This window comes from Vipera ursinii, assembly GCF_947247035.1.
Source record: "Vipera ursinii genome assembly, chromosome: 1".
In the NCBI taxonomy this organism is placed as follows: Eukaryota; Metazoa; Chordata; class Lepidosauria; order Squamata; family Viperidae; genus Vipera; species Vipera ursinii.
In genome coordinates, this window is record NC_139512.1 from 130,960,350 (window position 1) to 130,987,920 (window position 27,571).

The window sequence follows — 27,571 nt, forward strand, 5'->3', positions numbered from 1 at the left end:
TTTTTGAGAGTACACATAGAAAGGAACAAGCTTCCTTCCTATTGCGCTCACAATTGGATTTTACTGCATTAACTACGCCTTCTAATAGGAATCCGATTTATTAAGAAAACATGTGTTTATGGCAGATGATGTACAATATAGTATAGAATGCAGAACGAAATATACAGTGCTTATAAATAGATTGCCAACTTCTGTGCTGAGAATTATAAATGACCCTTCACCTCTGAACATGAAAAGTGGAAAGATGCAAAGCACCAGGCCATTTCTAAAACTACAGCTCTATGACTTTGACACCCTTAAATTTTAGTATTAAAAACAGAATGTAAAGAAATAGCATGGCAGGCAGATGGAACATTCATGTATGCTCAGACTTGGGTATGAGGAATGGGGAATATGATAGATGTGTATTGCTGTTGCTAAAGCCATCGCTCTCTCCCAAGGCCAATAAAAACAAGGCATCATGAAACATTAATACACTAAGATTAACACTTCCAAATTATTTATTTTTTGATCAAACTAAATTTATTCCCAGGGAGAAGAGACATCAAAACATGTGCTTATGATTAAAATAGATCCTCTATTAGATCCTCTATGAAACTGAAATGAATGGTGCAAAATAGCCCAAATACCTGACTAGCATCTGACTCAGCCACTTCATTATATGGTTCATGTTTACATTATTTCCATGTCATGCATAATAAATAGCATATCTCCAGATGATTATCATAGAACATTTAGTATGAATTTGAATTATCAGAAAAAAATATATGAAGAGCACACAGATACGATAGGAATTATGAAGTTCTGTGAGACACATTTCTTCTAATTTATTGGTGTTAATGTTAAATTACCACTAAAAGATTCTGTTTACAACCTGAGACTGAATAATTTTGGTTAGTGTGATGGTATATGGGATTTTCTGCAGCATCAGTTAAGGAAAACTTTAAGTTTCATTCTACAAAAAATATAGTATCTACTTTTTCTTTCTTTTAAAAGGAAGTTCTATCCCACAGTGCACAGTAAAAAAGGAATTTCTGACCAGTACCTTGGTGGGACCCATCTGAATTCAACATCCTAGTGAATTTACATCTTGTTATTCATGCTGTAATATAAAAGTAACCTAAAACGAACGGCGTATATTTTTATAGACAGTATTTAGGTGTCTATGGAGATACTCAATCACCCAGGTCATGATTGTCCCAAAGGTGCTTTTACCAAAGAACTGGATTTTCTTTGAAAATGTTTCATTTCTCATTCAAGAAGCTTCTTCAGTTCAAATTGAGTCCCCATTAGTCATTCCATATTGGTCCACCACTCATTTCCCACAGTCAGAACTGAAGAAGCTTCTTGGATGAAAAATGAAATGTTTTCAAAGAAAAAAACCCAAAAAAGTTCAGTTGCCTTTTAGAAAAAGCACCTTTGGCACAAATGTCTTTAGGACAGTTTCCCTAAATAATTCTTGTTTTGCAATGTTAGATTGCAAAAGATAAATCTCCCATATATAAATTATAGAGTTTTGGAAATTCTATCTTACAATTTTTTCAAAAACTAAGCAAGAAGGAATGATCAACATTATTTGTAACATTATCAGTCTTGAATATAACTTAGAAAAAAGAAGTAAAATATTAACATTAATATTAAATGCATGCTTTTGTTAAATATTTTTAAGACCACATGTAAGAAAACATACAAAATAAGATATAAAATAAATATTAATATAACAATGAAAAAAAATTCAAGCCAAACTGAGGAATGCAGTTAAGTATCTAAAGCTTAACAATACTAGCCCAGAATTGGATATTTAAACTCTAGATAGCTTTTCTAGAAATCAAAATATTAATTTATATAAATACAGTGAAGATTGATATGGATGAAAGAATAAAAGATCATTTAGACATAATATGATTTTCCACTGATCAACCATCTCTTGCCAGTCAGTTCCTGGGGATTATACATGGGGCGGTGCAAAATATGGCAATTGTATATCTTGTTATGGGATCATAGTCTAGGGCTAATAAACAAGGAGAAACTTAAGCCTTATGAGGAGATAGCAGCAATTCATATTTCCTCCCGAATTAGCACTGAAAACCATGTTCAAGAAATTTAACTTTTCCATCAATGTCCCAGGTACATAATGTTTTATCTTCCCTCTAAAACAGTTGGAAGTGACAGGCAGAAACTTTATTTTGGTCACTGATAAATAAAAGTACATTCAGTAAAACAAAACAATGCAGAACTATCCCCTAAAAACAAGAACTACTGGCAGCCATTTGTGGGTGAAGTTTACACATAATGGAGCAAACTTCTGCTACTTGAGGAGAGCTAAATTTATCTAGATGTTTTAACAAATTGTTACTAGAGTCCCCGAGAAATTTAAATAAACTTGAAGGGAGGGTATCACACCTTGCCAGAGTTGGGGTTTCTAGTTTTATTAACTTTTCCAGATCTAAATATTTCTAATTGCCTAAGATGTGCCACAAGTACGATTGTGCACCTACATTTGTCAACGGTAAGATTTTAAAACCTATTTAGATCAACCAGGTGCTGTATGTCCATATTCATTATTTCAACACTGCAGGGACAGCAGATAGGAGGAAGGCAGGCCAAGGGAACCTGACTTTTATCATCAGAGATTGCTTCCAAACAGACTGAAATCTGTCCTCCAGAGACAGATGAACTGTGGCCAGAGACAAAAATGGTCATTTTAGCTAATCTTTAGTATAGATATCTATGGTCCAGCCTCCACTTTTACCAACACTAATGACTAAGACGAGACACCTGCATTTGATCTTCAAAATTTAGTTTCAATTTGCTCAGTGGGATAGACCCAGCTGTGCACTATAGAGCATCTGTTCCAGTGTTTTTACTATAAATAACATACAACTCATTTTTGTTCACAAGACTCTGATGGAAAGCACACTCCTTTGAACATTTTGGGCAATATAGGAATATGAAAAACCATCGCCAAATACTAAAATATTATTTACCTACGTAATTGCCTGTTGGTGCCCTAGGCATGCTCTCCTAGCAAAACTCTGGATTCTGGTCTTTTGATAGGTAATTTTCAATTTATCCCCTTGCAAAATTATGTAAGAGCCTTCAATGCTCTTCTGAGACCTATATTAGTCTTAAATAATATAACCACATAGGACAGGGCTATTAAACTGGCAGCCCACAGGCCGGATGCATCATAGCGAAACCGCGCCCACCTCATTGCCAGCAATGGCAAAAAAGTTGTGGTATGTCACATGTCATGAGATGTTGCAAGTTTGACACCCCTGACATAGAATGTAGTGGCTCATGAGGTTAGGACACTAGACTGTCAACTGGCAGGCCTGCATTTAAGATCTGGTTGCTGCCATGGGCCAGTGAGCTCGTCACACGCTTCAGCTCCTGCTGACACAGGAGTTTGAAAGTGGGTGACCACAAGTAGATGGGTACCACCTCAGCAGGCAATTTAATGGGGACACGAAAGGTGCTCCCAACTGGGCATCCCCCAGGCAATTGTGATGCCATCAGCTGATCCTTTCAAGGCTTCAGTGCTTCCAACATGGAAGTGTAGTGTAGTGCAGTGTAGTATAGTACAGTATATAACAACATCAACCATATACATTATAATAGATTTCTCACTTAACCCTCTTTTTTGTTGGTAGATGTTAAATTAGCTTGGGGAGATAATTGGTTTATGGCATGAGACTGCTTGTCATTCCACCTTCCTCTTGACCTCAACCGCAGATTCTTCTGCATGGGGTAACATTTGTCTTCAGCTTTGTACCCTCATCAAGAATAATAATAATATAACAGACACTGTACAATTGAGAAAGCTTTTAACTTCTCCCACAACTTATCATAAAACACTGACTTAATATCCCTGTATAAATTTACTATACTACTTATCATCAGTATTTGTTTTGAATAGATAAACCTGGATGATTTCAATGCCACTTGTAAGAGTAAGGATGATTAAACTTGCCTACACATATACTCTATTCAAATAATTTTACTCTTATTCCAAATAAGCTACTTTTATGTAAACTACAATTATTACAATGTACTTAAGAACAATTTCTACAATTTAAAAAAATGAAAAATGTTCGTAGCGGGACTAAACCTCTATTCCTACAAGTAGATCTGGCCAAATTATCAGGTAGTACTTGCTGCTGGATTCTACTTACAGAGTTTGTTGCAGTTCACTACAATTGGATGGAATTGTCTGAAAATACAAGATTTGGCTGTAATAAAACTTTAACCTAAGCTCCAAGGAAGATTAATGGAAAAGAGAGCAAAAACAGTATTTGTCTATACCGTAATATCTCTCCAGTTCTAACGGCAACAAATTCTCTTTGATTTTTTTAGTTGCTATATTTAAGGAATCATCTTTTTTAAATATGCCTATTAATTTGTTAAAACATAAAGAAAAAAAGAAAAGGCAAACATAAATGAAGCAAAAATTGAAAGCATGACATCATTAGGAATTTGTTACTACTGAATGAAATGACACTTGTGAGAATTTATTCTCTCATAAAGAAAGAGAGACTATGACTGCAGGAAAACCTGGCCAACTTCTTCAAGAACTGCACAATCTATGTTTTGGAAAACTGAGTTATTACCTAAAGTGTACTCACTAATATTTCTTTAGTGTCTTACAACAATCTGCATTTTTCAAATAAGAAGCCACCACATGTGCACAATTACCACAGAAACACACAGTCATCACAAAATTCCTGATATTCCAGGAATCCTGCATCTCCTAATTTATTTCAAATACAAAATAATTACACAAATTTATAGATTCAAGGTTTATACAAAAATGGTCTGTATCATTTATACATATTTTCAGACTCAAACTGGGAATTTAATCGAGTTTGATGAAATCATAAGTAACAGTAAAACAATTTGTGATTGTGTGCTAATACTGTATTAACATTAAAATAGATATTCATTGATGTTAGAGGGGATTTTATGAACTGAAAGTTAAAGGATGCATATGATTTCAGGAAAACAAATACTTTGTATCAGAAAATGCATTCCAGTAGAATTCTGTTCTTTTCTTGAGTCCAAGCATAGCATTCTTTTAATGGGCTGTACAATAAAACTTTATGCTTTCTTCCAAAGTTATCCTATTTCTGGACCCATTTGTAGATCACACAGCATGGTTCACTGAGTGCACTCTAAAAATAAAGTTGGATTTATTTGAATACCAGGATTCTTTCCCCAACACTGTTAAAATAAAGACAAAACTACAGAGACAAAATCCAGTATAGTTTCCAACAACAAAAATTCCCAAATACTGTTGCAAAAATTCCTTCTACTGAAATGATTTGCTACCATAATAAAAAGCATACATTACATATAAAAAGATACCAGTGTACTAAAAGTGACAGAAGTGAACTAGCAAATCCTTCAAAGCACATATTATATAAATGACTAGCATTTAAAAACATTTCCTCCTATAAAATGTAGGTCATTTACATTTATAAATCTGCGATTTCCACCCCCCACCCACTGAAACAAGTTTTCAAATAATTCTGCTATTCAACTCTGTACAGCTTGAAACCACAGTTCAAACTTAAGTTTCCGTTTGACTTTTTGATTTCTTTCACTTGAATTAAATAAAGCTCATCTCATCAGCTGATAATTCCTATAGCAAAAAGTAATTTTATAAAAATAAACCATGACTCAATGCTCAACTGCAGTGTACAATATAAACAGAGCTATTTTCTTATAGTGCACAAATCTGATTTTATAGAGATGCATATTCATATTTTCAATCGGCACAGAAATGGGTGTGGGAGAAGTCTTTTCTTCCTTCCAGGACACCGACATTGGTCATCTTCATCGTCTTACAGAAGTGCAATTGAGCCATTAGTTTCATAATGAATGTGTGTGGCAGGTGCAATACAGATCTAAAACTCTACTCTTCCTGCAACTCCGATTGTGCTGTGTAAACAACATTATGCTTCAAACAGAAAAAAATGTCGGATTTATTGATTAAAAACATTAACTTAAAACAAAACTATTGAATTCCCCCAAACAGTTTTTGGAACTATCCTTATGCTACTTGTACAGTTAGCATGGTTAGGCATTATTGCTTACATACAGTACATCATATGCCTCCTGATATAAAGCAGTTCTATGATCTGTTTATATACAAGGTTCTTTTTTTTCCTTTTTAGTTTAAAAACAAGCTGTAAAAACATTACATACTTTACAGACAATACAAATTCCCACATTGGTACTCAAGTCTAACAAATGGAATGCATAACATTAATTAAAACGTCAAAAAGGAAGACTGACAGTAAGTCCTTGATTGTCAAGACACATTTATATTTTATATATAAACTCTTAACTGTGCAGAATCAAAAGATTCAATCATAGGTACATCCTTATTTAATAACTCATATTTACAGAACAATATTGCATAAAAAAATAAAATAAACATTTACATATTTCTATTTTTCCATGTACTGGGGTAAAGAATGCAAGAAACAACTCTGAGAAAATTGCTTGTTTCAATTTGTGTCTATTACCAAAAGAACTCTCTCTCTCTCTCTCTCTCTCTTTTTTAATTATTATTGAAAAGAAAAACAATGATTTCTATATGTATAGCAAAATCAATTAATCAATCAAATTTCCCTGAAACAAATTAATTGAAAAATAATGGAAGCTAAATTTAACACAATGTTGTTTTTCATTCACTGTAATACTTCTTCAGGACATCCTCCTTGCACGCAAAAAGAATAGTTAAAAGTCCTGCATACCTAAAAAAACATGCATTAACAGAAAAGAAAAGCATTTCAAAAAGTTGCAAGGCTTCTGTTTGAGCAGAATTTAAGAAAATATAAACATCGTTTTTATTAATAATTTTATCAATTGGAAATATTACATATGAGGTTTTACCAAATGAAATACCCAGATCACAAACACATTTTGTTTTCTAAATTTCTGAACTATATTCTAATATCTATATCTCCCTGCAACTTGAGTAAGAATTTCTACCCGATAAAATTTTAGGTTGCAAATTTACAAATACAAAGCAAGTTAATACTGAAATATTCAAGCAGGCTGATCTTGTATCTGGATCTTCTTCAAATATTCATGAAACATATTACACACGTTATTAAAAATAATCTGAGCAAATATGGAACATATGTTGTATGTGGAGCTATTTCTGAAGATAATCCCAAAACTATGGAAATAAAATCCAAAAGCTATCATTAAAATGTATTAATTCACACTATTGATTAGAATCCCCCTTTAAAATCACAAAATAAATAAGGAAAAAAAGCAAGCATATGAGATTATAATGTATTTCATTCATTTTGACCAGTCTCTTAATTTGCAGCACTTACACAAATGCTCTGCAATATGCTTGTAAAAGTTACAGTCATAGTTTTATGTCTACTACATGACTTTACACCACTCAAGAGAATCAAGGGAAAAACCAGCTTGGGAATTATCAGCTATTCCACAGAAATCACAAAAACATTTTAGGTTTCAACAAACTGCTTGTTCTCTCGAAATATTGTGGCAACCTACTTTACCTTGGAATCTATATTAAAAGTTTTAGACCAATTTCAGAAAAAGCAAGAAAGGTGATCTAACATAAATGAAAAACAAATCATTCTAATTATTCTTCAGACATGTAGTGCACTGCAGTTCATCGTGTTGTTTCTCTTTAAATAAATCATTCTTGGTAAATTATATAGCCTGAGTCATTGAGCCCCTCCCCCCAAAAATGATAAGGTAGCTATTTCAGCTCTAAATCAAAAGCCAATTCCTTCATTTACAATTTTTTTAAAGACTTTGAGATCCAGCATGTATCCAAATTTAAACTATTGAAGGATGAGATAAGGCTTTTTTAAAAAAAATAAGCAGTATATTTCTGTTTAAAGATGACACCAAAGGATAGTCAACCGAACTGTAAATATACTGTGGAGTTTAACAGGATTTTAGGACCTAAATAAAATGTAACAAAACTTTATTCTAGCAAAATATAGTTTTATTAGTACTATCTCACAAATGTACCGTGTGCATGAGATTGACCTGCAAAATTCCCTAATCCTAGTTAATTTAGAAAGCTGCTTTTAGGTAAAAAGTAATTTGGGTTCTTACATGATTTTTACGGACAGGATGACAAACACCAAAACTAAGGCTTCTACTCATACATGAGGTATTTCCTGCATACTCCATCTATGCCACTTTGGGCTTAAAACATTTCTTGCTAAAGCACCCTTTCTCCAATTAATAGATTTAATGATGCTATGGAGTAACTTCCCTCAATGAATCTCAAGAAGCCATCATAATCAAGCATTCTGGTGTTCGTAGCCATGCACATAAAGCATTTTGGATGTCTGCTAGAGTTCATTCGGCCTCCCTTTACAGTATTCATTTTTTAATGTTACGTATGTTCATAGGAAATAAACACCTACATTTTCTCCACACAACTTGGGTTCCTCTTGGCTATCCACAAATGGCTGCAAACTTTCCTTTTTATTCCAGCTACATTGTTTTACTTGCCAATCTTGCTTACCTCGCTGAAACATAATCTATTGTTCACTAAATAAATAGGGGAACACTGAGATATCCTGCTGGAAAAGCTTAGTTAAAATTAACACGTTATTGGGGCACAGATACAACTAGCAACAGGAAAAAATAAAAGATTAATTTTTAGAAGTATTTGCGTATAACTGCATCATCATGAGGATTATTTAATCAGGTATTTAAATTTGTAGGCATTGTGTAGAGAAAAATGGGATGCAACAACCTAACTGTTATGGAAAGGAATGCACAATGAATCTACGAAGATTCACAAGTAGATTTAAAGAGTATTTTGCCATCCAGAACTCTTAGGTAAATATTATGATGGCCTTGAAGTTCTACTGAAGAAATAGAGGAGGAAAACTGCCAATGGGATAGGAAGCTATGTTTAATTAAAAGTCACAATTACTCTGGATTTTTTTTCTTAACCAAATTTTGAAAGAACTCTGGTTTCTTAGGTTTTGTGAGAGAGAATAGCAAGGAATATATAAGTTAAACTGATATGTGCATCCTTCTTCCCTATCTGAATTATTTTTGAGAAAGAGAAGCACATTCCTAACACTCAGCCTTTCCATAATACTACTTAATGTTTTCTATTAATGGATACATAGAATAGAATTCGTGGAAAGAATAAAATATTTGTTCTATTACAGACTGAAATAAAAATCATTTTTCAGCTTTAAAAATGTCTACATTAACCCAACATTTATGTTAAGTAAAACCATGCCATTTAAAAAAGTGTACGGTATATAGAATGATTGCAGCGCACTGTTTAACTCAGAACAATTTTATAGGGAAAATGGGAAAGGGATAAAATTTACACTTTATTGTGTATGAAATATATTAAAATAGGGACTGTATAACTTTCTATCACTAACACTGTTCACCAGCTCTGGCTGGCAAAACTATAGTGAAATTGCTCATTCAGGTTAAGAGATGCAGTAAGAATAACTGCTTTAGAGAAAGTTTACAGTATCTAACAAGCTGAAGTGCCAAGTGTTTCTGGGTAAGCAAAACATTTTGTGGATGTTAAGACATACCCTTCATTTTCATTATTAATTTTTTTAAAAATCCTACAATGTAAGGTGAAAATAATGCTGGATAATGAGCCTAAATGTCAAAAATACTTTTTTTTAAAGGAGAAATATGAGGAAGGATCTAAGTGCTCTAATGTTAATTATTGCAAATTTGTAGGATGAAATAGTTAAATTTTAAATCCTGGAGTTTTATCATTTATATAACATTACAGAACTGGGAACATAGACTGCAAAGCGTTTAGCTAAAATCTAACCATCTGATTAACTGTCATCACTGGTAAAAATTAATTAAAATTTAAATGCATGAATAGGGACTTAGCTTTTAAATAACTTTTAATTAATCAAACATTTAAATAGGAAAATGTGTCTAGCAAACATCATTATTTTCATTAAAGTGTATTAAAGGAAACCAATAAAAGGGTTATTATGTGGATTTAACAGAGTTTTTTTTTTAAAAATAAGTTCCCCCCCAAAAAATTCTTTGTAGCTTCTAGCTACAATCTCCTGACATTTAAACTTTTGAATTTGTACAGCTTATTCATATTCCCTGATGAAGTGCAACAACTAGACTAATTGGGAAATGCAATATGAATAATTTCATAATGATCATTTTCTCCCAAATAATCAAAGTTACCAAACTAGGAAATTATTATAGGAGAGATATCTTAGCTGGATTTTTTTTTTTTGGTTTGCTTCATTTTTTTTAATCAATCTCAACACAGCAAATTCCTGATCTCAAAAAAGGAAACAGCCACCTGCCTTTTCAGTGGACGCCCACTTATAAGGCAATTTAAAAAAAAGACAATTAAAAAAAAGAATTATTAATATGCTGTACCAGCTTACTTTTTCATTATAACACAAGGCCTTAAATCTGTATAGGAGCCATCTTATACAGAAGACACTCATTCTCAACAGACCTGTGGTAAAGTGCCAATGTTATTTCTACAGATTTTCTTAGCCAAATGTTTGGCCTGTTGTCGCATCAGGTGACGAGTTCATCCCTGCCCGAGCATCATTTACATTCACCAAAGGAAATTCTGGGAAATCAGCACTTCCCCCCGGTCCCCGCAGGTTCACTTGTCCATTAGCAGTATTAAACTGAGATGATAAGCCAGCTCGTGCTCCATGATACTGAGCCCTGAATGGTTGCTCAAATGAGCCTATCTGATATGCTTGATGGACAGGCTGTGCCTCTGCCTTCTTCTGAGAGGTCACTTGATCCAAGAAGTCCTGGGTAGAGGATGATGAAGAGTGATTTGGCTCATCACCTGAAAAGGGAAAAGAGTGCTGGGAATCGCCAACAATCAGTCCAAAGTGAGACTTGTCTGGAGTTGTTCTTAGGGGAGAGTTCATTCCCGATCGAAAACTGTTAACAGGTATAGATGCATAGACCTGTTTGTCAATAGCAGAGAACGCTGGTTGCCCTGTAAGAGACTGGTTGTCATTCACAAAATTAAGGCTTGAGTTGTTCAAATAGGCATCATTTTGGCTCGTCCTGTCCAAAGCTTGCTGCAAAAACTTGGAATATTCCTGTAACATACTGGCTTTGTCAGAGGAGGAACCTTGAGAACTTGTTCCAACATTCTCCGTTTGCGTAACCTCTGACACTTCAGAAGAATTTATAGATATGCTGGAAGTCACTTCAGTATCAGCCACACTGAAAGCAATTTCATGCTGGCCATTGGCTTTATGCGAATAATGGTCTAAAAGAGTTTGAAGTACTTCGTCTGGAATGACACTTTTGTCATGGTTTCCTTTAATCTCCACATTCAGTGCTGACGTATCCAATATCGATGCTGTGCTACCTTCATCTATCACGCTTGCTACAGCAGCCTGGGTGACTGACGGCTGTGAAGCAATAGTGCCAACGTTCAGAGCATATTCTCTGCTGTTACTATTAGCCGCTTGGAGATACCGCCTTTTCTTTAAAAACTGCATTGCATCGTCATAGTTTGTACTGCTGTGGACGGGTTTACTGGGACCTTCCTGTAAAGAATCAACCTGGTCAATATCAGCGTTGCCTTCAGCCTCCAGTAAGCCTTGTTTATCCACCAGATCGAAGGCATATTTTGAAACCTTGCTGTCTTCGTAAGAAGCTAGGGATGAAATGGTCTGACTCTGCTCCAGTGGTTGCTTGAGGTTTCTCTTACTGTTAATCTTTTTGAGCACGAGTTTAGGTGGGTGTATTTCTCCAGAATTTGCTTCGTGTAAATGACCTCCAGTGACAGAAGAATGGGGCATCTCAACTGCATATTCCGCCACCATATATTCATCCTTTATTTTAGTACTGCCAGCGTACAATGGCAAGAAATCATTCTTATCTTTCCTATGTTCAGATTTGTCTGTCCCAGTTTCTTTATCCATCCCGGAAGATTTCAATTTCTCAGTTTTTTGCCTCTTCTTTTTTGGCAAAGCACAGTCTTTCAAAGATATAGGGAAGCCTTGATCTTCATCAGGAGTCAAAAGGCCAACTTTGGTGGCACTTCTATTGGGTTTCTTGTCACGGTTTTCATGGCACATACGTTTGTGTTTCAGTACACGATCAGTCCTTGAGAAGAACTACAAGGAACATGTTTTGGATTAGAGAAGAAAAAAGAAGTTTTGGGCCAATTTAGTTTTTGACATAGGAAAGTCTTCATAAGTCATATTGCTAGCATGGCAATTTTAAAAAATCCCAGAAAGGCACTACAGAAATTGCTGTGTGAAACCCCACCATGTCAAAAGATACGGCTCAGAATTTATGTTAAAACAATTTTAAGTTATTACAAAATTCAACCTTCTAATTCTGTTCAACAATTCTGATTTGTCTCAGCTTCTCTGCTCTCGTTTCTGTAGTTAAAAGTATGGTCCCTAGGGTTTACAGTTTTCCTTGTTGAATAACCATTCAACCAGATTCAAGTAAGGGTTTTGAAAAATTAAATGTAAAAATAACATAACAATAAATGTGCTCCTCTTCTACAAGACACACATTAACATCAACTACTATAATACAGTTTGTCCTTGCTTACCAGTGGTAAATTGGCACTGGGAACTCTGTCACTAAGCAACACATTCATAAGGACTGACACGTGGCCATGCGGTTCCATGCAGTTGCAGTGTGTCTCGTGATTACCATTTGCGACTTCCCAATGGCTTTCCCATTGATTTTGCTTCTGGAAAGCTGGCAGTGAAGGCCACAGATGTTAATCACATGACTACAGGATATTGCAATGGCCACAACTACAAGAATCCATTGTAAATACCCCTCGTTCAGCAATGTTAAAATTTTTAAAATTTTCAACAGTCAGTGATTGAATGGATGTTAAACAAGGACTACCTGGACTACCTGTACAAGTTCATCACTTTGCTTATATTTATTTCCCTGATATACAGTACTGCGATGAATTACATAGTCACATTAGTCAAACAGTTCTGACAATTTTCACTGAATCTTTCTTTTCTCCTAGTCTAATTACCTGCAAGCAGTATTCACACTGATAAGGCTTCTCTCCACTATGAGTCCTCTTATGTCTTTCCATGTGATACTTCTGTATGAATCTCATGCCACATTCATCACATCGAAATGGTTTCTCACCTAAGAATAAAAATAAAAAGTATCGTTAAATAAATGAGAAATAAGATCTATGTATGTTTCCATATTAACTTGCAGTAATTTTTATTCTCAAATACAATTAAGATACCATCGCAAAACTTGACATGAAAATGCCATAATATTCAGAACATACAATTTGGAAGAAAACCAGCATTGAATATATTTATTTTCATTCAAGTGTCTCAGAACTAGAAATGTAAAACAAGTATCAGGCACATATTCTTTCCTAAAAAGTTTTTGACACAAAGAGCTATATGATGTTGGTGATAGTGAGGAATATTTCTTTACCATCTAGCAATTTAAAAATAGTAAACTTTTGTACAAAAAATTGTTGCATTTAAGATTTACTATTATTTTTTCTCACTTTTGTAAAGAGATCAAGTAACCATACTAACTTTGAATACACTATAGTCATTTGTTAACTAATCAAGTATCCTAATTCTACATTTATTTAGTTAGGCAATATGGAAAGAAAATAAATTCCTGATTTATACACTCAGCCTTCCTGGAGAATATGGAATCTTTAATATCATTTTAAATAAATCAAACTTCTCTCTGAACTTTCTTTAAACTACTCCTAAGAAAAGAAGTAATTCCATGTCAAATCAAGAAAACATAGTCCTTGAGGGTTGTATGACTATCATGATTTTTCTTGAAAATGTACACAAACATAAAAGCATCAACACTATATCTATAGTTTTTAAAACCTTTTTTAAAATGGCCTCTGGGATCTAAATTTCAGCCCCTCAAATATATGCTAAAGGTTATCTTTTCCCATAAAACATATCCTTATTTGTTTTGCCTGAAAATGAGATGTACACCATCCACAACAGTTAATGAAGTCTGTTAACTTCAATTCTTTAAACAGTGACAATTGCTCTTCTATATTTTCAAAACTATCACAACCGATAACCAAACATTTCAGAGAAAAATCAGGGTTTTTGCACATTTCTTTTTGATTATCTGCTATATGCTTATCAAATCTGATCTCCAATTTTACATTACTCTCTACTTTTCACAAAGATAACAGCTCCCAATGGAATAAAGACGCTTAATGGGGAAAAAATGGAGTAACTGTATTTTTCTTTTGGTTGCAAGTTCTAATCTGATACTGGAAATTACTTTATATTAAATTATATTTTTATGTATGCAGGTAGCCCTCAATTTACGACAGTTCATTTTGTGACCATTTGAAGTTACAACAGCACAGAAAAAAGTGACTTATCACCGTTTTTCACACATTGCAGCATCCCTAAAGTCATGGGATCAAAATTCAGATGCTTGGCAACTGACTCATATTTATGACAGTTGCAGTATTCTGGGATCATGCGATTGCCTTTTGTAAGCTTCTGACAAGCAAAGTCAATCGGGAAGCCAGATTCACTTAACAACTGTGTTACTAACTTAACAACTACAGTGACTCACTTAACAATTGTGGCAAGGAAGGTTGTAAAATGGGAAATTTTGGGCTCAATTGAGGTCGTAAGTCAAGGACTACCCGCACTGACATTCAGTTTAATTCTGTTTCTAATAACCGAAAGTGCACAATAAGTGTAATATATTTTAAGCTGTAAAATAATTCACAATTCAAAATCTTCATTGATAACCTGTCATAAAGCAGGGAAAGAGGTGGCTATTCAACTCAAGGCACAAATGACTTATCACAAATGATCCTACTTAACATACTGAGCCAAGATCTATTTCTCGGGAAAAAGCTTTGAGGCAGAGAAACATGGAAGGAAAGGGTAGAGGATGGCCAGCAGCAAGGTGGGTGGACTCAAGTACAATGTTGATGAATATACAGTTGAAAGAGTTGAGTCTATATTGACCAGTTTAGGGACAGATCGTCATGAAAAAAAATCTATGCAGTCATTAGGAATGGAAAATGACGTGATGGCACTGTGTCAATCAGAATTCATAGACCAGAAGAAATAAAATATTTGTTTGAGTAGGAAATCCTGATGAGAGCCAATATTTAATTTTAAAAATAGTGAAGAAAACCTTTGAAACCAAGATCAAATACAGTTTTTATAACTTCACTCATATATTCAACTCAGGGAGGGAGAGAAAACTTTTCGTGGAAAAGATGGGCTATTCCACGGCAGAATTTGGAGAAATCATATTATCTGAAATAAGAAACGGGGGGAAAAGAGACTTTTATCTAGAGTTTTTTTACAAAGCAAATTCTGCCTCATGCAAGTGGGTAAATGCTGTTACGGTGCTTTTTAAAATCTTTTTAAACAAATGATCCCTGCAGCACTTGGCAGGAAGCGGACTATAACCCTAGATAAAAATCTTCTCTGTATATCAGTTATCAAGTTACAAATATCAAAAGTAATCATACCGTAACATTAATCTGACATTAACAGTATCTTGGATTTTGAAATGTACGTTCACTGAAGTGTGTTCTTTGAAATGTCAAACGCTTCCTTTTATCATACAGTACAATACGTAGAAACAACTATCTCAAAGTGTTTACATTGATCCACTGTAGAAACATAGCATATGTTATGGAATTACCTTTTATGTAAAAACCCACATGGCTGACACTGCTACTGTTCTAAATGTTTATAGGTGGCATGCAGTGAATAGCATTTGTTCAAATGGTAAAAGTATACTACTGCTGATGACTCTGTTGAATATGCGGGACATGGTGAGCAATGTGAAGTTTTGGTGTAAAATCAATTATGAAAATAACATTTACTCATGATAAAAAGTCCACAACATAATGCTCCTTTTTTCAGATGGCATAGAATAAGGGTTTTAGAAAACATAGCTGTAAAGGTAAATCCAGTAACAAATTAGTAGATAAGTAATGGTGGCAATTTATACTCAGATAACACAGTATACAAAAATATTAAACCACTGCTAGAATTCTATATTAACAAAAGACTCATTTCTTACTGATTAGCATTTAGGTAAAGGTAAAGGTTCCCCCGCACACACGTGCTAGTCGTTTCCGACTCTAGGGGCCAGTGCTCATCTCCGTTTCAAAGCTGAAGAGCCAGCGCTTGTCCGAGGACGTCTCCGTGGTCATGTGGCCGGCATGACTAGACGCCAAAGGCGCACGGAACGTTGTCACCTTCCCACCGTAGTGGTCCCTATTTTTCTACTTGCATTTTTATGTGCTTTCGAACTGCTAGGTTGGCAGCATTTAGTTTTGGCTAAATACTACCTTCCCCCCAATGCTTATACTTTTCATCTCCTTTTTTATTTGTTTTTCTCTTCTCCATAGGACGTGTTACTTTGCTTTAGCTTAAACCTTTACACTGTAATAAATATTTGGAATTAAACTAATCCAGTCTCACTGATTTAAAAATAATCGAAAATTTCAATCCACTTGTGCTGCAACTTTCTCTGGAAAATTCAGTTTTCTAATCCTAGAGCCATACTTGTAACTTTTGGCATACAGGAGCTGCAAGCCAAAAACCAGTAAGTCCAGACCAAAAACAAACTGTACGTATTAATTACGTGTACTCGTTGCCATCCCCATTCAGACTCTACTATTATTTTGTGTACATGCAATTAAAATTATGTATCATTAACATGATCACTCTCTAATTGCATACTTGATCATCTGTTCTGTCTGTTAAGTGAAAGGGTCTGCATTCAAGCTTTACAGGGAATATATGCAGGACTTGAATCTCAGGTTGTGTGTTCTTTTCCTAAACGGTTTTAACCATGGTTTATAGAATGAGTCACATTTGGATGCAGCTATGCGACATTCAAAGGACTGGATTGGATTGCAAATTGCCAAACGATCTGTGCAGTCAGAGGCAGAATCAGATTATCATTATAAACATCATAAACCACGGCTTAGAAACCATAAAGGCTGGGTTCACACAAAGATTCAATATGCTGTGTGAATCAGGTCACACAGTCCATTCAGATACATTAGTAATGTGACCTCATTAACCTTAGTCTGAAAGTATGAAGTAACACAATATTTATTCTGGTTTGTATACTGCAATCAATCTATTCTGAGACACTTGGGAGTGAGGTTATGTTATTTCCAAATGTGCCAGAGAGCTAGTTGTGTTCTTCCATATTGGACCGAAAACCGTAACTGCCTTGGTGACAGCTGGTAGGGAAGGGCGATTTCAAGATGTACCTTGAAGGAACCATGTCCATTGGTCAAGGAATTAACATTAGTAATTACAAGGCCAATGAGAAATATGACCAGTCAATGGGTCTGGCCAAGACTTTGAAAAGAAAATATCATATGTGATAGAGGAAGCCAAAAAAAAGGAAAAGAGCAAGTCTTCCCCTCCAAAATCAACCTTAAACTGGGGTAGTGGTAGCCATATGACATTAAGAAATCTGGTTTCAGTGCTGGACACTTTCATGAAAATCTCAAACAGGCAGCAGAACTCAGGACCAAAGAGTTTCAGGAAAAAGAGGCACGGAAAACAGGTTTGGAAAGCAATTCAGCTTGGAAATCAGAAGCAAAAGAAACAGTGGACAGCAGCTGAAAGCTGCTTAACTGTGTAGGATTTGGTTGATAAATTTAAAGGAAATGTGCTCTGAGAGACAGGCCACTGGGTGCTTATTATGTGGAAAAGAAAACCATAAGCTAAGCGTACAAAATCTAAATACGGCTATAGTATTCCAACTTAGTACTTGGAAAGTAAGCAATTTTTAATAAGGCCAGTTTGGTCTAGTCATTAAGGCACCAGACTAGAAGCCAGGAGTGTTCTAGACCCACCTTCGGCATGAAAGCTGGTTTTGGGTCAGTCACTCTTTCTTAGCCCAATTCACTTCACAAGATTGTTGTTATGGAGAAAATAGGAGGAAGGAGGAGTATGTGTTTGCCACCTTGAGTTACTTATAAAAATAATAAGGGTGAGATAAATAAATGAAAATAAATATTATTTCTTTGCCCAACTAGAGTGAAGGATCTCTAACCGTGGGATCAATTCCTTGCCTTTGCCACAATACCATACAGGCTACTGAGATTTTGTTAAGAGTTACAGTTAATTTTGATGGCAATATTTTTCTTTAATAAAATCCCACTGACCCAAGCATTCAAAATTTACAACGGAATAATCATACCATATCTAGGTCACCAAAATCTTGTCCATCACTAGATGACAGCAAAGAGATAAAATAAACCCTAACTGTTGACATCTCGTTGTCCCCTGGAATTTTGCAGCCCAGTACATTTAGCAGCCAATTAAAATGTGCAACTATAACGTACACATTATAATGTAAAGCTTCAGAAGAAATCATCAGTAATTCACGGTAGTTATGGTTGTATTCTACATAACTGGGATATGAATTACATGACACCAGCTTGGGAAAGGTTCAAATGAAGACCTACACAGTGCAAATGTACCCCTTGCCAAAGTCACTACCTGAACACACAGACTACATATGATCAAGAAGAATTCAGTTATCAAACTGATCTTCCAGATTAAGAACGAGTCCCAATGCACAACTGAGACTTTGTATATAGGGATAGCACTTCAAAATATTTGGGAACTATACTGCAGGGCAGAGGTCCTAACCCCCTGGCCATGGACCGGTACTGGTCTGTGGCCTGTTAGGAACTGGGCTGCACAGCTGGAGGTGAGCAGTGGACAAGTGATCAAAACCAAAACCATCCCCCCTGGTCCGTGGAAAAATTGTCTTCCACAAAAACGGTCCCTGGTGCCAAAAAGGTTGGAGACCACTGCTACGGGGGAGGGGGGGATATAAGACAGCTGGAGTTTATAAGCTTGAAACTGAGAAAGTTTATTCCTGTTCATCTATGTCAGTGGCTCCCAACCTTTTCTATCCCCCACACCCCTAGAACGCATCTGATATATTCTCGCATCCCTTACAAAAGCCCAGAATAATGGCAACCAATTATGCATATACACTATAATTTTGAAAACCCAAGTTTTTGCATCCCCTGGAATATCGTCTCACATCCACAGAGGGTGCGAGAACCCCAGTTCGGAACCCCTGATCTATGTGGTTGGCTAATTAGAAAGACTAGATTACTATTTGTACCTCAGCTGAAATTTGGGATCATCTGTGTTTCCCCCAAAATAAGACCTGGTCTTTTTTTGCCTCCAAAAGGGGCACCAGATCTTATTTTCGGGGGGGAGGGTTCCACTTACATTGCGGCGGCAGCCCCCACAGTCCTGCCCACTTGGCCCACTTCTTCTGCAGCTGAAGGAGCAGCTTCATTCAGCAGCTGAGAAGGAGCTCCAGCCTGCATTTCGCCATCAGACACCTTTCCGGAAGGCCCGTGCAGCAGAGAACCGAGCTACGGATTGAATCCATAGCTCAGTACTTGGCTGCAGAGGCCTTCCGGAAAGGCCTCTGTCTGCGAAATACAGGCTGGGGGATGCTGCAGAAGAAGTGGAGCGAGGAGAGGAAGGTGTTGATTCATTGGAGGCCTGGTAGGTAGGTGCGGGACGCGTGGGACAGCTCCACCCCCCATCTCCCACCCTAGTTTGATTTTTAGGCGTGCGTCTCACCCCAAAAGTAGGGCTTATTTGGGGGGGTAGGTCTTATTTTTGGGAAAACACGGTATGTAAACCTGTTAATTTCTTTAAAACAATTTACCGTAAAAGGCAATACAGGTAATCCTTGACTTATAACTACTCATTTAGTGACCACTTGAAATTACAATTACAAGTCACTGAAAAGGAGACTTACGACCGTTGCAGCGTCCCTGTGGTCATGTGATCAAAATCTGGATGCTTGGCAACTGGTGCGTATTTATGACAGTTGCAGTGGCCTGGGATTCTCTGGCGACCCTCTGACAAGCAAAGTCAATGAAGAAGCCAGTTTCACTTAACAAATGTGTTTCTGAGCTTAACAACTGCAGTGCTTCACTTAACAACTGTGGCAAGAAAGGTCGTAAAATGGGGCAAAATTCACTTAACTTCCAGCTTGCTTAGCAATGGAAATGTGGGGCTGAATTGTGGTCGTACGTCGAGGGCTACCTGCAGTGAATTTACTACATATAAAAGGAGAAGCAAAGTCTAAACATCTTCAGAAAACACAAAGAATTCTAAATATAAAATACATTTTAATTATGTGCTGAATTTCAGCCCTTGAAATCAAAATTAAATGCAACTAAAATATTGAATTTTTCATACAAAAGCCTGCAGGTTATACATTCCAGTTTCTCTCTGGTCAAAAACATTTGCAAGGAAGCACTAAAAAAGAATTTAGAGAACTTTTGCGACATGGTTTGCGGATTAATAATCTTATCTGCTACTATATACAGTACTTCTATGGCCCTAATATGGCTATGGCAATTATGCAAATAGCATACTTTGGGATTTTAGTCTTTGTTTATTTACTTGTTTAAAAAGCAGCTGTTGGTGGTTTTAAGTAGGAACACAGGAAAGAAAAATGGGCAACAAATGTAAAATATTTCCCAATCTATCTTCCCCCATTTAAATGGACTGAAAAGTGGGTACTGATCACCAGCGTTTTTCTCCTTTACAAGAAAAGTAACACGGTCAGGATTCTATTTTGGGAGGAAAAATGATCAGCAAGGAAAAGGAAATGTCACTTCTTCCTTTGTTTCTGATTGACCCTTCCTATGGCTAATTTTTATTATCATTCTGTGTAGCACTTTGGATTCTGCTTCCAAATGATGCTCTGGAGTGCATGAAGGCATGAATGTTGCTACTGTCTCACTACCAGTGCAGCTGCAAAATCCCAGGAAAAGGTGGCTCTATTTTAGTATATTTGCTTTCTGAAACACGTTTTGGAAATCAAGTTCAAAGCTATACACAGCTCAGCTATTATTTATCTTAGAGGATAAACACTGCAAGTTTCAAAAATGCCATGTACCAATATAGACTAATACAATGGAATTCCAGGTTTATTAAAGCATGTTTGTAATTCTTAGTTGACTTTCCCAGTAATAATTGCCATGTCACAAACAGATTACAAATCCAGTGTACCTGGATCCTACTCCTTTCATGTCATCATTTCTTCCAAGTAACTTATTGCTTTCTTGTTTGGCGTCACATCTTCATAAATTAGAAAAGTGTATATTCTAATAAATTGTACAAACTAAGCTGGTTTATGCATATTTAAAAATAATCTGAATAATCAGTCTGAGTGAATCTAAGGTATTTTTTACAAGTGACATCTAGAATACATTTAGGCAATTTTTCGTCTTTGTAAATGTTGGAAATCTTTTGGAGAAGTATTTTTTATGTTAAACATGCTGTACATGCTAATCATTTCAATTCACTGTGCGGAATGCTCACATATCCCTAGGGTAGAAAATTAGTTTTTGAAAAATAAATTAGATGTTTACATACTTATACTAAAATTGTTTAACTAAGTAAATAGCAACAATAATGAAGAACAGCAGTAGAAGATAGCCAGGAAAAAAAAGATAAAAATTAAGCATAGCTTAGATGAGTCAAGATGTCAAACCACAAATCCAAATACTATTAAAACTAAGATGCAAGCATTCCAAGATTTGTGCAGGCAAGTTCACTGTGAAAAAAATGCTATTGCGTTTCTCAAGGTTTACATATGGACCAAAACATACGAAGCATTAGTAATTTTAAAAATATGAAATATCTCACCAAGCCACACTTAGCTTATGTGCAAGTTATACTTTTCAGAAAGAGAGTCTGAAATTTGGCATCTAGAAGTCCAAGGGGACTGTACTCCTAAATATTTTTGGAAGCAATGAAAAGGCATGCACCAAAATGCCAAAAACCTACTAAAGTCAAAGCTGTTTAGAAAATGTGGTTTTCCTGAAGTAGATTTTTTAAGGCACAAATGCAGTATAATTTTCCTTTTCTATTATCTTTTGCTAAATCTCCATCTCATTTTTAATTTTCCTTATGAACGTTTATAAAAGAAAGGTGCAAAGATTTATGCAATATGTACTTGGGCTATAATACTTTTGGAATATTCCTGTTTATCGTTTACCCAACAGTAAATATTTTGCAAGCACTGTTTGTACCAGTTATCACTACTTCAACACTTTAAAAAAAAAGCAAACTAAATTGTATACCTAAATTTTTTCATATATTAAAACAAAGCTGTCTAACTCACTTGGCCATGATTTTGTAGAACAATTTTTAAAAATATCAGCAAAGATACTCAAAGGCACTCTACTCACCGGTGTGAATCTTCTCATGTCTCTGTAGAAGGTACTTCTGTATGAAACGCATCTCGCACTGATTGCACTGAAATGGTTTTTCACCTTAAACAATATAATTCCACATCTGTAAGTTAAAAGCTACAAACATTCATTTCTAAATATGCTCTTGCGAAATAAAACAGTAAATTATTGGAAGGCAGCAACTAAGTAAGCCTGCAAATGTTTCAATTAAAAAAAAAAATCTACCCAAACTCTCTGGGATAAAATAGTGCTCCTGAGACACTATATACAATATATATTTAAAACCTTCATTGGCCAAGTAAGAAACCAGAGTCTAGTTTATAAACAAACCAGAATTAAAGATAGGTTGCTTATAAATACATAGTATCTCTGTATAAGAGCAACACAATATATCTTAAATTAACTGTAAGGACAATAATTGTCTCTGGTATTTTTTGACACCTTGGTGCATGAAATACCTAAGCTTAGATGCCAGATGTCCTGCACTTCGGAATCTAAAATATACATTACTTTATATTTATTATTCAGTCAATTGTTTCAGATTGATAAGAAAAGAAACAATTTAAATTCAAGCAGTACCTGTATGAATGAAGACATGTCTTTGTAAATGGTAGTTGGTTCTAAAGGCAGCATTACAATGCTCGCAAATGTGAGATTTGGTGGTTTTCAGACCAAGTGATCCATCCTCATTTATTGTAAGGATCTATTTTTAAAACGGCAAAATTCAGTCTCACATTAATTTCTGAATAATTATATTCAATGCAAATTCATATTCAGTAGGGGGAAATTAAGCACTTTGGTATCAAGCCACAATGCAAAATAGGGAAATTTATAAAAGTGGATGAACTGCAATTATTTCCTTCAGTGATGTAACAGTGTTGTTATCTTTTCAGTGTTTGCAATATAGGTGAAGTTGTAGGTGCTCCATTGCTGGAGGTTTTCAAGAAAAAAAATGGACAACCATTGTCTGGGATGGTATAAGGACCCTTGCCTTAGGCAAGGGTGTGTGTGTGTGTCCAACTAGAAGACCTCCAAGGTCCCTTCCAGCCCTATGATTCTATGTAAATAATGAAGTAGAACAGCTAGAAACATGTTGATACTATTGCTGGTGTAACCTTTTTTTCTCTTAACACTGGCATCCTGCAACAAGTTTAAATGACCTTTCTGGGACACCTAACAAAAAACAAGCAGCAAAATAAGCTTCAAAGGGAGTGGGTGGATGAGTGTTTGCTTACAACTTAAAAAACCTTTTTGCTTACAAATACCTACCAACTGCAAAGTTGCTGTTTTTATTTTACTTTGTTTTGGGGATAGCCATAGTGATGTCCTAAGAGGATAATTTGGTCATTTTGCTTGCAGATTTTTAGTGAAATTTTAAGATTTCTCTCAAAGGAACGCCATTTTTAGTCTTAATTACATGTTCATGAATAAGCGGTATGCTGATTCACCTTGCCCGACAGCCTCAGTCAGGCTTCTCTGTCCGGCAAAAGAAACTAGACGAACCACCCCAGCCCATGCTATCTTTAACCTTCTGTGTGAACTATGAATTTTGTCTTTAGTATAATTGCTAAATAATGATACTAAACAAGGCACATGCTGAAATTTCACTAGAAGTGCTGCTTTGAACAGACAAATCTAAACCTGGGGACTCTTAATCCCTAACCACGTATATGAAACACAGCAGAAGGCATATTAAACTGTCATGCTCTAATTAGGTTAAATTATAATTTTCAAAAGCCATTGTTTAAAAAGTGCTACTCTTAAGTAGCACTAAAAGGCCGCTTTTTGCAGGCAATTTTGAAATCTAGTTTATACAATACCAAGAAAGTCTGAAGGGCAATATAGGCAATGAAGAAGGAGAACTTGGTTTTTTCCCCCAGTATTTTCAGATGATGAATGAAACAACTATGTGAAATGTTTAACTGTTTTGCATACAGTTAATGAAAAGTTAAGAAACCGAATTAAAACAAGAGAAATATTTTCAAGAGTGATTATTTTCAACAGAGACAACATTTGACATTCTCAAGCAAGCTTAAATCTCACAGTATGAAACTTGCCACTTAGGACATACTGCTGAGTGGAAATTAATGAGAACAAATAATTGGAGTTCACATTTGCAAATGGCCACAGCGAAACAGGGAGTCTGAATTAAAAAATATGTGTTTCATTCCCAAGATCTTACATGTTTTTGACTGAGTTAATGGAAGGAAACTCAAGATGTAAAACCTTAAATAATAAGTTTCAGATCAAGAAAATGTGTTTTGAATTATTACATCTATCCTTATCACCTGTTCACTGTAAGGTAATTATTTCATTTCAGATACACACAATGATTACTTTCAGCACTAATGCATTGTATGGATAAAAATAAAGTTCATAAAATCCAGTGTTATTTGTCTCAATACTAAGCCCTTATTAAAGCTGTGTTATTCATCTAAGTCAGGGGTCTTCAAACTTGGCTCTTTGATGACTTGCGGACTTCAACTCCCAGAATTCCTCACCCAGTGTGCCTGGCCGAGGAATTCTGGGAGTTGAAGTCCACAAGTCATCAAAGGGCCAAGTTTGAAGAGCCCTGATCTAAGTATTCATTGGTAATTGGACTCTGTAGAGCATTATTATAAAAAAAATATTTAGAGAAGGGCTTTCCTGAGATGTGAAAGTACACCAAAGGCTTATGCTATGAAAAGAAATTCAAAGAAACATGCCATGAATATCTTTCAGACCTTCTTTGCTTCAGAACTGTTGCTAGGTGAATCTAATTATTGGCAGATATTATTTCCAATGGAATGGACAGATTCCATGGTAAAGCACCATGCCCTTTCATTACCAGGTCTTTCATTAATTGTCTTACCTTTGCTGGAGAACGCTGCTTTCTTTTCTTCTTCTTTTGCATATCTATACCTTCTCGCATTAACTTTTTGTCCCGTTTCTGCTGCTCAGTCACATCAGTAAATGTAATTTCTTGTTTCACACTGATCTGCTAAAAGAGCAATTGCAGCATATTTTAAGAAATAATGGCAATTCGCTCGAAAGGGCTCAGTACCTTTTTATTATGTTGGATTTTGGGGGGAGGGGGGAGAATAACTTTGTTTATTTAATGTTCTACTGACATTGCCCTGTTGTGTTATACTTCAAATACAGTTATACCTGAATTATGTGTCATACATACAAATAAAACCTTGATTTATTAGAACAAATAGAGGCTGTGTCTATTATTGCCAACTGCATTAAATCAGATAGGATGTCATCAGTAGTGGTATAACTACACAAATTATACAGATTTCAGTAATGATATCATTAAATGATGCAAGATGACACAAATACAATGAAAATTTGTCCACTGCATCTGATGTCCATTGCATTAAAGTCTGTTAAATTGAGGATCTGCTGAAAACATGTTTACTCAAACATTTAAAACAGATAAACCATTTTTGATTTCTTATTCATGACAATACAAAAAGGTAAATTCTCCCTCAGATTAGCCTACATGGACATGATTACATGGACACATCCATCTTCTTTTCTTGGCAACGATATTGAAGTCATTAACACAGACCCCTTCCCACATGTTTATTTCTTCTTGGTATTGTGAAGCCTGGATGGTTTGTCTCCTTTTGAAATATTAACCAAGTTCTTATTTAGCTTTACAAGTTGAGATTAAATTAACTAGGACCTGAGATCTGCTGTCTTAGTCACAATATGAAGGAATGCCAATTCTGCAGTGGAAACTTGAGCCTAGAAATTGGTCCACTGCTCCAAAGGGCAGTAACTGGTACCTCGGTCATAATGTTTTTAATCTAAATTTTTGATTGCTACTGCTGTAGAGTTGCTATATAAATCTCAAAAGAATGTGAAGTTCCAGAATTTTAATGACTGAAATCAGTGTTATTTTTCCTACAGATTAGCAGTTGCTTTAATTTTTTTAATGTTTTCTTAAAAACTCAACTTACATTCAAAGCAAGTGTTAAAATCAAAACAGGTTATTTCCCACAGAGAAGTAAGACGCAAATGTGTTCAGTTTGGCATTAAGATTTAGACACATGGCTTTGTTCTACATAAGTATTTATAATAAAATCCTCATGTTCTATGTCCTATATCTCATTTCCTTTCTCAAGATTTTTAACAAAACCTTCAATTGTAAGATCACAAGGCGAAATTTGACAACATACTTAATGAATTAAAACATACATGTAGACCCTGCTTAGCAACTGCTGTGGGTAGTGACTGTTTTAAGTTATGATGATGATTTAAAAAAAGTAATTTTTGTAACCAATGCCCACATTTACAACCTTTGCAATGTCTTTCCCTCTCTCTCAGTCTTGTGTTTGTCAATACAGTCAGTTAGTATATGCCACCCTGTGCCTGATCAATTTTTTCTCTCCTCCCTTCCAGCAGACTGGAGAGATTGCCTAGGCAAGCTAGTTGTTCCTGAACCCACTTTTTCCACAGTGTAACTCCTCCCTAAAAAGTGCTAGGACAAGTTAACAAACTCAGCTCTGTGACCTTAATTAGCAGGCTTAATAGCTGCTGCCTGTAACTGACAAGACTTTAATCACTTTCACAATTTTGACTTCTGTTTGCTTCCTAAGTAGTTCATGCTGAGAGCAGCCAGCATACTGGGCAAATAACTGGCACAAACATATTGCTTTCAATATGTATTTCCCATTGTGTCTCTCCATATTTCCTTATAATTTCTTCTTTTCCAGTGAATATACAAACACTACTTCCCTTCTTGCTCATTATCCCAGCCTCAGAGTGAGTATTCCAAAGGGAGGGGGAGGGGGAGAAAGTTCCCCACTGTTTGACAGAGCTGGCTGTTTGGGGTTGTAGCCTTCTTACACAGTAAAGCAAAAGAAAGAAAGCTGAAGTAAAAACATAAGCACAGTCACACTCATTTAATTTTCTACTTAGTGAGCACTTTGCTTAATGACCTTGTTGTTGGTTCTAATTGTGGTCACTAAATGAGGACCACCTGTAGTTGCTAATTCTCAAGTTCAGAAATTCTTCAATTATAATGAACAAAGCTGAATTTTGGTTTCATCTTTTCAGAATCAAGATCCCCAAGTCTTGAGCTACCAGGGTTTGCCTACACACATATAATTTTTATATGGTGAATGTAAATTCATACCTAAGTTCCATAAACTTTAGATCTGACATGAATCAAGGGATAAATTTTCTTGTGTAAAATCATCTCATAACCCTATAATCTTCTTTGAAGTTTATCTTCTGTAGACTTTTTTTTTAAAAAAAAAACAGATATAAAAATAACTCACAATCATGAAGAATTGTCCCCTGATAAAG

At 35.4% G+C, this 27,571-nt stretch overlaps 1 protein-coding gene across 2 annotated transcripts in view; it reads right to left on the reverse strand.

The window, feature by feature from the left end:
* Positions 1-4,715: 4,715 nt before the first annotated feature.
* Positions 4,716-27,571, reverse strand: part of ZNF148 (zinc finger protein 148) — a 51,616-nt gene continuing 28,760 nt past the window's right edge. Inside the window, exons 3-7 of one of the 2 annotated variants that reach the window (XM_083367704.1) lie at positions 25,122-25,247; positions 22,850-22,973; positions 22,268-22,351; positions 13,034-13,152; positions 4,716-12,137 (exon numbers count right to left, since the gene is read on the reverse strand). In XM_083367704.1, coding sequence (XP_083223830.1) covers positions 10,533-12,137; positions 13,034-13,152; positions 22,268-22,351; positions 22,850-22,973; positions 25,122-25,247 — 2,058 coding nt within the window. In that variant the 3' untranslated portion in view covers positions 4,716-10,532. Of the gene's footprint in view, positions 12,138-13,033; positions 13,153-22,267; positions 22,352-22,849; positions 22,974-25,121; positions 25,251-27,571 lie in introns of both variants that reach the window. The other variant, XM_083367703.1, reaches the window with a different exon arrangement.